The following is a 12,595-nucleotide window of genomic DNA, read 5'->3' as shown; positions in this document are numbered from 1 at the left end:
TTAATCTCTTATTTCTGATACCCTATTACCTTCTGATGTTTGAGCTCTAAATTTTGCTTTTTATGCATGCTCAAGTTTAATTATTCCGTCATGGGTGGATGTGTTTTCAGTTAGCTCGGCTCTATGCACTAAAACAGCCCTTAAAATACTGCTAATAGGGCACAAAATGCTGGAGTATCTCAGCGGGTCAGGCAGCATCTCTGGAGAGCATGGATAGGTGTTGTCTTGGGATCCTTCTTAATGGCCCTGTCCCACAGTACGAGTTCATTCCAAGAGCACTCCCGAGTTTAAAAAAAAAAAAATCAAACTCGTGGTAAGCACAGAGAATGAACATAGCAGGTACGTCGGAGCTCGGGGACGTCTCTTAGCGCTAACAGCAAGTGCTCGGGAAGACTCGCTAAAGGCAGGTAAGCACGGGAAGACTCGTGAAGATGTTTCAGCATGTTGAAAAATGTCCGCGAGAGCCCCGAGTACCGACGAGTGGCCATTACCGTAAATCTCTGAGTTCGAATCAGGGCAAACTCGGGGAGAGCTCTTGGAATGAACTCGTACCGTGGGACAGGGGTTTTTGGCTGTGTATGTTTTGGATAGCGGGGGGGAAGAAAGCTTGGAGAGAGAAGAGGCAGGGAAAAACATGGCACGGAGGGAGAGTGGATCTTGGAGAACTCCTGTCGGAGTGAGGAGGAGAACCTAAAAGTAGGCAACTTTCCCCACATGTCCTCCTTCACGATGATCCTTTATAAAATGTTCAATGGTTCCCCTTTTATGATCCCAATATTTTTTATCACCAGTTTTTGTTTCCATATAAAGTGCCTTTTAGTGTTTTTGCTGTGTTAGATGTGGTACATAAATAGACATTATTTTCTAACCACCAAGTGCTATTCTTATTCTGTGGGCGGTTCACCAGATGGAGCTTTTTTTTTTGGTGGGGGATGGAGGGGGGGAGAGGGTTGAATTGGCATGTTGCTTCCAATTGTTCCTGCATTTGTTGTACCTGGCACTTTGTACAAAAGCATGACAAATGAGTTTGCTTGTTCTGCATTGTAGTTTTCCTGAAAAGTTTGAGCAAGACAACAGAAGGAATATTATATCCTCGGAGGCTCTGTAAATCAATGCACTTTTATTTAAACAATGGGCAACATTTATTTGAAAATGTGTTGGCTGCTAAATGTTTTTTTTTTCCTCATGTTATTATAATTCATCTTGGATTGTAGTAAAGCCTTTGGCCTAACCATCCAGAGCTGATTTGTGTGTTTTTTTTCCTTTCAACTTCAATGAAACAGCCACCATCCTTCCATCTCCTTCCCAAAACCTAGTTGTCTTCCCAGTTCTCCTAGAGGCACTGGCTTTTACTACGGGAAAAACTTGGGTGCTGGCCCAGGAAGTTGCTTGTCTCTGAAGCTCGATCAAGAGTGTTTTTACAACATACACGCCTGAAGCAATTTCAAACCTGTTGTTAAAAGCTATGATTAGATCAACAAAACAGCATTCTACACCTTTTGTTTCCCTAACTACCTGAATACAGAAGTGCTGTTCATTAGATCTCCGAACCATGTTGGTTGTCTTGCAGTTCCTTCACATGTGGTTTCCAAATAGGTTATTTTTGGCAAAATAAAAATTTGGAAGTCATTAATTAATGTCCCTGGTTCTTTCAATAATTCCACCTCCAGTTTGAGATCAGATAGGAAATCGCTCTCGAATGAATGGCAATAACGTTCCAATGGCTAAGTCATGTTTTTCGCTCAAATGAAGGGAAATGAGAATGTGCTTTTGGCTCCTGACCATTACTACTTCCTTCACATCCAATCTCAAAACTCCCCGCACCTGGGGCACTTTAACTCTGGGTTCTTGTACTTAAAAACTGAAAACTCTTGTTGTCCAGGACATTGTGGGCCAAAGGGCCTGTTCTTGTGCTGTACTGCTCTAACTTATTCCTTGCATTAATCTTGTCTTTGAGCAAGTTTTATGTCCCACTTACCTGTTGCACCTGCTTGCAACTTGACGCCAGTTATGATTCCATTACGATCATACCCATATGTAGGGGTGCAGGGGTGGTTGGGGGAAACCTTTTTTATCTCTTTCCTCGGTGGAGGTGCGAATTTTTCATCGTATCTCTGCACTGCGGTTTTAACATCGCGGAGCTGGCGGTCCCTTAGTTAAGGATCGACTGCGGGAGCTCCAACAGCAGGAGCTTCGACCGCCCTGATTGCGGGAGGAAAGAAGCTACAAGTTATTTGCCTTCCATCACAATGGGGAATGTGAGTTCGCTGAATAAACAAGATGGACTTGCTGCCTGCACTGGTGAGGAATCGGAGGGAATGCTGTGAGTGTAGTTGACTTGGTGTGTTGCGGGGGAGATGGCTCCATGAGGACATCCCGCAGTCTAGTGCGAGTGTGGACGGCGTTCTGACCCTTCGAGCGGACAGGGACTGCAGAGAGAGTGACAGTGGTCTGTACAACTCTGGTCACATCACGGTGAAGGAGCGTGCGTGTGTGGCCAGGACATTGAACTGATGGCTATGAGTCTCCGCTTATGCTGTGTGCTGGGTCTCTGCTTATGCTCTGTGCCCTGGGGATTCTCACTCACCGCTGTGGTGGTGGCTGTTTAATAAGTCTATGTTTAATTCTTATGTGGTTATGTATCTTGTTGCTTTTTTGTATGACTGTTGGCAAATCAAATTCCTTGCATGTTTACATACTTGGCTAATAAATTAATTGCAAGGGTTCAACACTATTCTTGAAAGTGAAAATAGACATTGTTGTATAAAAATTCCATCTTGGGAATATTATTAAGTATTCTTTCCCCATTGTATACCCTGCCATTTTGAGTCTCCATATAGTCTGCAGATTGTGCATGAATGTCTAATGTCTTCTGTTTGTGATTAGAGTGTACAGGGTTCCTGAATTAGAGCCAGCAGTTGAAACTTGGGTTATATTCATAGCAGAGGGAGACAAAGATTTGGAGTTACAACATATGTTTAATGATAAGGGTGGCCTCAAAGTGCTCGCAGTTGATTGTCCTTCAAAAATGTTTCTCTCGAGGACTCCAGAGAGGTCTGGCAGCCTGTCTCTGCACAGCAAGGCTTCTCAAATAGCAACATAAGCAATCTATGCTGTCTTTTGACATATTAGCTAAGGGGTAAATATTGACCAGGCAATGCGGAGAACCTGCTGCATTTATTTAAAAAATTTAAATTAAAAAAAAATTAATAGGTGCATAGGATCTGTCTCTAATGTCACCTTAACGATGAATCCTTTGATAATGCAGCACTCCCTCATTGCTGCATGAAGTGTCAGCATAAATCATACATGACTATAATATGCTATATTTCACACCCAGTTTGTTTTAATTCAATTCCCCGTTCCAAATGTCCTATACCATGAACTCTCATATTTTGTGCAGCTAGCCCAGTATTACGTTCTGTCCATACTCAAGCAGAGTATACAATGCAAGGAATATTAAACATAGAACAGTACACAGCACAGGAATGTGCCCTTTACCCACAATGTTGGGGCCAAACTTATGCCTTGTGTGCATGTACATTGTCTAGATCCCTCTGTTCCCTTCACTTTCACATTGGCCACCCTGCACTGTCCTGTCTGCTCCTCGGAATTATACAAGCTGACTGATCAGACAACTTGATTTGGTATTGTTTGATTGACAGCAAAGGATTTTATTTCCCTATGTACCACAGGGCTGTGATTTGGTGACTTCATAGAAATATGGTATCCGTGCCATTGCAGTATCTCCTCAGTCATGAACTTTAAATTTCAGTCTAGATTATGTACAAACTGTGGAATGTGACTTGGCGGAGATCGTGCTAGCCCAGAGCCAAGCTGATAATCCAGTTTGACTTTAAATCTTCATCCAACGCAACATAATGGTGCATTTCCAAAACTAAGAGTTCAAGTCTCAATTTGTGGCAAATGCTTTAAAACGGAACACTTAGCATGCTCTTGGAACAAGGTGGTGGTGCACTTCAGTGGATTTATCTCCCTCGTGCCTTTTCCCGAATAATCTGTTTCCTTTCTAAATTTCCAGACTTGCCAGACACTCCCGTTGACTTGGTGATCAATTGCCTGGACTGCCACGAGAACCCATACCTTCGCGAGCAGCCGTGGTACAGAGCAGCCGTTGAATGGGGTAACCAGAACCGGGCGCCAGTGCTAAGCATCGACCCGCCCGTGGGTGAATTGGAGCACGTCATCGATGCCAAGTGGTCTTTAGCTCTTGGCTTGCCTTTACCACTGGGAGAGAGTGCTGGCCGCCTGTATCTCTGTGATATTGGGATACCAAAGAAGGTTTTCCAGGAAGTGGGAATCTCCTACCACTCGCCTTTTGGCTGCAAGTTTGTCATACCTTTGCACTCTGCATGATCATGGCTCGGTGCAGAAGAAGAGGAATGTACAAACACTGGCGACTGGCAGCGAGAAAAGTATGGCGAAGAATTTGAAGCCTTAATGGACAACTGACTTGGGTTTAAATGATCTTTATTGTATAACGGATTGTTTTTTGACGCAAGGAGAGCAGAGTGTCCTGTTGCAACTTGTGCAATACCACATTCCAGTAAGGGATGGTTGTGCTCAAGGCGGTTATTGCTTTGCATTTTAGCCATGTCCCTATGCAAGTTACTGTGCTTTTACTCAGAAGGCTGCGCACAGTACTCTTCGTGACATCTCTAAGTTCTTCAGCAGTGTTAGAAAGAGAACCAACATGGGGCGTTGTTGAATTGTCCCACGGCCCGTTGCTGTCGTGTGGAGAATTTTCATCTCAAACTTGAACAGGCTTAATAACTGGGTAGTTATTCATAAAGGAGGACGAGACATGGTGGCATAGACTGTGTAGGAAAGAAACATGGTGGCAGAGACTGTTTCTTTGTACCATTTTAGAATATTGTTGGAATATTGTGTCAGTAACGAACAGGCTGATGGTTTGAAATAATTCTAAACCCTGTTTTACAATGCAGCTAAAATTGGCGGAATACTGACTTTTCATCCTGCACAAGGTATCAAAACACATGCATTACCATCTCTGGAATGCAGGAATGGCATTATCTTGCGTAGTGCAGACTGGAAAATAACTCCAGTGAAAATGCAATTTTGAAGGAATGAAATGGATGCATGATTCTTTTTCGGACTTAAATTGGATGAATTTTTTTCAACAGTAGTTCTAGCTTCAAACATTCCCAGTCTTGAGGTGCCATTTTGAATGGAGTACCAACTCCATTTCTCTGGTGGTCGAATTTTAAATCTATCTGATATGAGATGGCTTTAAGAATAATGGGTGGGTATAGTAAGACTAATCTGAACAAGGATTTTGAGTGGGATCCAATGTTCAAGATAATCCTTTACCGTGAGCTATCAGATATCAGTTTAATGATTGTGTGACTTTTGAGGGAAGGATAAGGGTTTAGTTTTGTTTGCCAGCTTAGTTACTGGCAAGTACAGAGTGTTTCTGCACAGTTCTAATGGGGGAAGGGGACAGCACGGAATTAGTTTGGTGGGCATTATTGTAATAAAACAAGTCCTTTCAGCAAGGAAAAGGCCAAATGCCCATCAAATGCAGCTGATATGAGGAAAACGCAAAGGTGAGGCTGTTTTCAAAGTTGCAAAATATAGCAGAGCCTGGAGTCTAGCTCAAAATATATACAAAAAACTGAAGCCAGCAGTATAAACAGACCTTCTTTGTGCCCCTAATCTAATGAAATATTTAATGTAACTTTGTTATGGTTAGATTAACAAAGAATTGTGGTAAATGGCTGAAGATTTTAAAAGGTACCCCAGGTGGTTTGGGAGTTATTCTTTACACTGACGCTTTTGTGTGCCTGAATATATTGCATAGCATTGTGTTACTTGCATTCTAACCGTGTGATGTTCATGGCATTCAGTAAGTGAAAAGGTGGGCCAGTTTGTTGGTCATGCTGGCTATCAATGGCACATGACCCAATCAACAAAGGCCCAATATGTAGTGTGGATCAATTCTTTGTTCCTCAAGTGTCAATAACGTGCCCCTGTTACAGGTCTTGCTTGGACAATCGTAACCTATTCTCTATAAATTTAGGAAATGGAGGAAGAGAAGCAAGTCCAGAGAGTGGCTTCTGAATGTTTATGATAAACGCTGACCCCTTGTGAACTCCAAATTGCATCCTCTTGAATGGCATCCACAATTTACCTCGCTTTCGAGACACAAAGGTAGTCTCAGCTGACTTAATTTCTTAAAATGAGTGCAGAGGGATTTCTCTGAAGATGCTACTTGGGTTTTCCCTCGAGTCACAGGTAGCAACACATTTATAATGTTAATAGTTGTAGAAACTGATGAAGATTCTTTAATTTAACTTGCTGAAACGTTCAAAATCTCACTGAGGTCCCCAAGCGATTTTCTGTGGGATGCCAATGTTTACACAATGTGTCCCTGCCTGTCTGCCCCCCTCTATAGCACGTTCATCTGTATCCTTGTGAAGTGCAGTTGCAATCACATTTGTTGGAAGATCACGGCTGTCCAATACCAAGTGATAATATTTAGAACCAGGTTATCTATTTGTTGAAGCACTGACATTAGTTGTTTCTCTTTGCATGCTTCCATCTACCTTCAGGAACAATGGTGAAAAGATTGGAGGAATTTGGGTAGCGGGTTTGAAATCTTAACCATTGCAAAGAATTCCAAGTTAATTTGTTTATTTAGCTTATTTTTTTTAAATATATCATACAAGAGCAGGTCTTTCATTTTAAGATCTTGCTATCGTCTTTACCTTTAAGGGCCAACACACCAAAACGTTGGCAACTTTACTCGTGTTGTGGATACCAAGAATGTCACCAGTGTCATGTTCCTTGCAGTGAGAACGGCAGTGTTTTCAGTGAAGAACCTGGTCACATGCTTGATATCATTTGGCCTCCCTTTCTCTTTCATCCCTTTCAAAGTCGATGCGACTGCAACAATATACCCCTTTCTACTAAGGCACAGATTTTCTGACTGCCCATCTTATTCAAGCTTTCAATCTGCTGTCGAGATATTGTTATTGAGCCTCGAGTACAATAATAGTCTATTTGGTAAATAGTTTATCTGTAGCAATGTAAGGTTTGTGGGAAAACATTCCCGTGCAAAAACTTAATTGGCAGATGAAAGCAGGGAAACAAAGATCGCTTCCTGGAAAGTATATTTTTGAAGAAACATTCAGATTTTGTTATATAAACTGGAAAACAAAAGCTGTGAAAGGCTGTGCATGAAAGCCTTTGCTCAGCGTTCCTCGTGAGAAAAAGTCTGGCCCAAACACTCTCAACGGTACGGGATATGTATTTTAAATGAAACATATGCACAATTACAGTCGGATGAGGCTTTTGTGGGTAAGGACTTTAATGCCTGAAATTTGGCCAACAGCCATTGTCAACAAATCTGCCCTATTTTTAAGTGGTTTGAGAAAGCATTACTTTAATAAGCTTGAAGATAGACACAAAATGCTGGAGTAACTCAGCGGGACAGGCAGCATCTCTGGAGAGAAGGAATGGGTGACATTTTCGGGTCGAGACCCTTCTTCAGACCGAAACTTCACCCATTCCTTCTCTCCAGAGATGCTGCCTGGTCCGCCGAGTTACTCCAGCATTCTGTGTCTTTCTTCGATTTAAACCAGCATCTGCAGTTCCTTCCTACACATTATTCTTCATACTGACGATTAAAGATCTCTGCACCACAACAATTAATATTATCCAGCTGCTATAGCAGTGGAGTGCCAATTTCCGTTCAAAAATAAGTCAGATTTGTGGATAAGCTGCTTCAAATATGACTGCATTATCAATGCATCAATGTCCATGGCTCCTTGGTGAGTGGTGAGCAGAATCAAAATATCCTGGTGCTTTTGGGGAAACGTGGTGTTCTCCATTAAATACCACCGTGTACTTCAATGAACGCTCATGTTTGAAGTTGCAGCATCACCTCCTTCTCTTATTCTCTGCCCCAGAGACTTGAGCATAGCATGCAGAACATTCCTGACCCAGGACTAATCTAGACATCTCTGTACAGTTGTGAATCTTTAACCAGTTCCAGAAGTGGTCATTCCTAAAGGGATGAAGCATTTGGCCTTGATTTGTGCTCATTCATTAAAACAAAATTGTGCTCTTATCTGCCATATGTATGAATCTTTCGATGTAGTTACAGCACTGATTTGAAGAGGCGGGCGGTTTTGTAGAATCGTATCTTCCTTAAAATAGTTACTTTTAGTGATTATGCGTTCTATCAACATTGGCAGGAGATGGTCGACAATTTGATTATCTCTGCTGTAGTTCCTTGGCCTACTTTTACACATGCAAACCATTTCAAAACTTTGCTCTCTGGAGAGTTGCAAGCCCCCTGGCTTTAACCTTAACAAATATCCATGGATGACTATTGACTGACTCTAGGCCTCCCAGGCAATGCAGGCAGATGTGACCCAGTTTGACCTTCGAACATGTTTGTTTTTGCCATTTACTTCGGGGGACGAGCGGGGGAAGAAATGGAACAGGTTTTACGCACCTATTACCACCCAGTTTCCTGCCAGGTGGACAATACTAGTGCTCAGGCCACAGTTTAGATTTAGACTCGAGTTGGTGCAGGTGAAGCCATTAGATGTTCATTTTCCAAGAGCTCACAAATTGGCAGCTTGAAGAGTTGCACGCCCATGTTGGAGAGAGAAAATGGAGGATGCAAAGGTGGTTTGTTTGTATGTTGGTGGCCATCTTGTTGTCCAAAACCCGCCATCTTTTACAAGTGCACGCAGTTGCCGGTCTTGACCTACTCGCTCAACTTTATCGGGAACAGTTGCTAGCAAACTCTTCATGGTCTACACTCCCCAAAGTAAAGTGAAATCATTTAAAACTTCAACTGCATGAATAAAAGGATCAAAATTACTGCTGGGAGATAATGCTGAAATATTGATGCCATATATTTCTGTACAAGGTTTAACCTGGCTACTGTATCTTATGAAACTGTCCTTGGAATATTTCAGGTCAAATATCTATTGGTACAGTACCTCATGTTTACATTTTTCACAACTGGGGCACCCACCATAGCACCAGTAACTTATTTCTCGAAGTAGAATGGCCACATCCCCTCTAAAGTTAATCACGCATTCAGTGGAAACTCTTCCACCCAAGCTTTGGGAGTGTATTTTGCTGCATCAGTGTTTAAATATTGAGCTGTGTTGTTGGTGCCAGTGTTGCTTCACTCCCTCCTTGCTGTTATGTGCTACTGTGGCCAACAGCGTTAAAACTTCTCTTCATTGGAAGGTAATTACTGAACTGAATATCAGCAATATGTAAAGATAACAAGCAAATTTAGATAATAAGTGAAGCAGATAATGTGTAAGCTTGGTTTGCAAAGTTGAAGCGAGCTGGCTTGTTGCTTCAGACTCCAGTACATACCTCTCCATCGTTCCAGTTTCATTGCATTACATTTAACACCAGAATCGAAACTGATGAATAACATTCAAAGCTGTAGTAGTCTATGGTAATTATAAGGATACTACTTCATGAGTAATTGTGACTTCAATATTTTGTGGATTTGTTGCTTTTATTCACTGGCATTTGCAAACTTCAAGTGTTAAATTGGAAATATTTTCACCCAAATATGCTTTTGTGTTCTGGAGGGTATGTGACTCCTCTTTGATTACTCGAAGAAAGTGCTCAATAAAATTTGGAATTTTCCAGTGACTGGTCTAATTTTCCTCTTCTTGTGTCGATGGAGTGTGGAAACTGGTTCCCTGGTCCATGCCGATCAAGAAGCCTCTACTAATCTTGGCCCATATCCCTCCAAATGTCTACCAGCTCGTTAGTTTAAACCAGCATCTGCAGTTCCTTCCCACACATGACTGGGGTAATGCTGTTGTGCCAGTATGTTTTGCATTTGCTTTAAACCAAGTAGCCCCTTGCCAGTTCTTGAAATGCATGATAGACACAAAAAGCTAAGGTGTGGCGTGCAGCATCTTTGGAGAGTAGGAATGGGTGACTGAGAGTCAGGGGAGAGGGAGACTAGAGATGAGGATGGGGAAGGTGTGAAAATGGCAGGTCAAAGCAGAAGGAATGATAAGGAATGGTTCATTGCTAGCTGAGTGACAGTTAGGAATGACACAAACATTAATAATAAAACATTATTGATTAAACATGTGAATTAAATAAAATACCAGTGCAAAATAGGCTACAGAGTTTTGGTTATTGTGTAGAGCTACTGCGCGTGGGGGAAAAAAAAACTTTTTATGTCTGGCTGTGGCAGCTTTGACAGTCCGGAGTTGCCTTCCAGAGGGAAGTGGTTCAAAGAGTTTGTGGCCAGGGTGAGAGGGGTCAGAGATGATCTTGCCCGCTCGCTTCCTGGCCCTTGCAGTGTACAGTTCGTCAATGGAGGGAAGGTTGCAGCCAATAACCTTCTCAGCTGATCGGACGATTCGCTGCAGCCTCCAGATGTCGTGCTTACTGGCTGAGCCAAACCAGACCATGATGGAGAAGGTGAGGACAGACTCTACGATGGCCGTATAGAATTGGACCATCACTGCCCATGGCAGATTGTGCTTCCTCAGCTGCCGCAGGAAGTACATCCTCTGTTGTGCCTTTGAGCGAACACACCCGACTAATGTAGCGTATTTTCTTCCCTGCATAACATTAATTTATTTTACTCAGTTAAAGGAACCTGGGACGAGAATTCCAACTGCAGACTCCCAAGAGTTGCAATTGTTTGAATGCTATAAAGTAACATAACCACAATACAACCATTGATTTGGAGTTGCTCCAAATGCACTTCCCTCCATTTTAAATGACTTTATTAGTTTTAATGGTATACGGTGTTTATTCAGCTTTGCATTAAATAATCTATGCCAATGAGCTCAATCACTGCATATATTAAACCAGTTCCACGTTCTCATCACTTTTTGGATTTGGGAAAATGCCTGCTTATTTTTCTTGGACTCATTATTGATTATTTTGTCGTTGGGTGCCCCAGATTTAACACTACTTGGTTTTTGCTGAATAATTCACTGCACACAACCTCTAGTTCAGGGGTGGGGAACCTACGTCCTTCTAAGCCATTAAGTGCGGCCTTTTGAATGGATCCAAATTTTGTAGAACAAATCTTTTTTTAAATTATTATTATGTTTTTGTCATCTTTTTTTATTTTAATCTTAAAATGAATGTATTTAAAATATCAAAGAGTCAACTAAATAATTCTCCCCGACTGACTGCTACAATTAAAACATTGTCATGAGGGCTATTTTAACAAAATAATGTACATTTTGAAGTATATCTAATTGAAGTTTCTTGAATGCGGCCTTATTAGATTATAGCTAACTTGAAGCTCATTCCACCATGAAAAGGTTCCCCACCCCTGCTCTAATTCTTCATAAAACCTCCTGTAATGTGGGTTAGTTGGAGAAGGCAGTATGTATCGTCGCTCTGTATTTGAACCGGGTGTTGAAAATTGATCAGCAATCCCTTTCTGATCGCCTGACCATATTCTAGTGAACAAACTGCAAGCATATGTCACAGAGTGATACAGTGTGGAAACAGGCCCTTTGGCCCAACTTGCCCACACTGGCCAACATGTCTGTTCCACGAGTCCCACCTGCCCTCCTTTGGTATGTATGTAATGTGTATTAAACCAAAATTGATGGGTTCAGCTACAAATATTGCATTATATTCTAAGTGGTCTACGGTATATCGTCATAGAGTCGTACAGCACGGAAACCGGCCTTTCAACCTAACTGACCAAGATGCCCCATCTACACTAGTCCCACCTGTCTGCGTTTGGCCCATATCCCTCTGAAACCTTACCTATCCAAGTACCTGTCCAAATGTCTTTTAAATGGTCGGCAATTTTCCTATAAATGTTGTTATAGTACTTGTCATCATAATGTTGGTCAGTGAGAGAGTTATGTCTGTGATAAGCAAGCCAGTTTGGGATGGAAAGGGGTTGGGGAACAGCAGGTAGTGACGTTAGGTCAGTTGGCTTTAGTGATGAAGGGGTGGGAGATTGCAACCTTCACGTGGTCCGCCCTGTTTCGACAAATGCAATCAACCCGCCGTGCTCAATATAATAAGATCAAATAGAACAAGTTGTCTGCCAACTTTAGACTGTTCACGCCATACGCAAGAAGAAGAAGTGATGAAGAGCCTAGTTGGACTGAGCTTTGTTTCATCAAGTTTTGTGACTTTCTCCCTGAAAGGGTGGTGAACGTAGAGCTGACCATCAGAATTAGAAGGTCGATACAAGGAACTGTAGATGCTGGTTTAGAAAAAAGGTGCTGGAATAACTGGGGCTCAGACAGCATCATGGTGAACATGGATAGGTGATGTTTCAGGTTGGGACTATTCAGACCTTGTGTCCGGATTTGAAAGGTACTTAGATGAGCATGGAATGGTGACCCACAAGGTAGTGGGGTCAGCAATTAGAGGTTACATCAGCAGACAATGGGTTTATCTGATGCTTTCCGAGTGTCTCCGAGGATCCTCCAGTGCTTCTATGCAGCGGCGGTGGAAAGCATCTTGTCCAGGAACATTACCATCTGGTTTGGGAATTGCTCTGCCAAGGACAAGAAGGCTCTGCAGAGAGTAGTGCGTTCGGCCGAACGCTCTATGAGAACTT

The 12,595-nt window shown here is 42.2% G+C and overlaps 1 protein-coding gene across 1 annotated transcript in view; it reads left to right on the top strand.

Annotated features, from left to right (window-relative positions):
• edc3 (enhancer of mRNA decapping 3 homolog (S. cerevisiae)) overlaps positions 1-9,678 on the top strand; it is a 67,923-nt gene extending 58,245 nt beyond the window's left edge. Inside the window, exon 7 of the mRNA XM_055662948.1 lies at positions 4,043-9,678. Within this exon, the coding sequence (XP_055518923.1) occupies positions 4,043-4,377 (335 nt within the window). The 3' untranslated portion in view covers positions 4,378-9,678. The remainder of the gene's footprint in view (positions 1-4,042) is intronic.
• Positions 9,679-12,595: the final 2,917 nt, after the last annotated feature.

Source organism: Leucoraja erinacea, chromosome 36 (assembly GCF_028641065.1).
Source record: "Leucoraja erinacea ecotype New England chromosome 36, Leri_hhj_1, whole genome shotgun sequence".
Lineage (NCBI taxonomy): Eukaryota > Metazoa > Chordata > Chondrichthyes > Rajiformes > Rajidae > Leucoraja > Leucoraja erinaceus.
The sequence above is the reverse complement of the archived record's forward strand: the minus strand, read 5'-3'. Positions and strand labels throughout refer to the sequence as shown.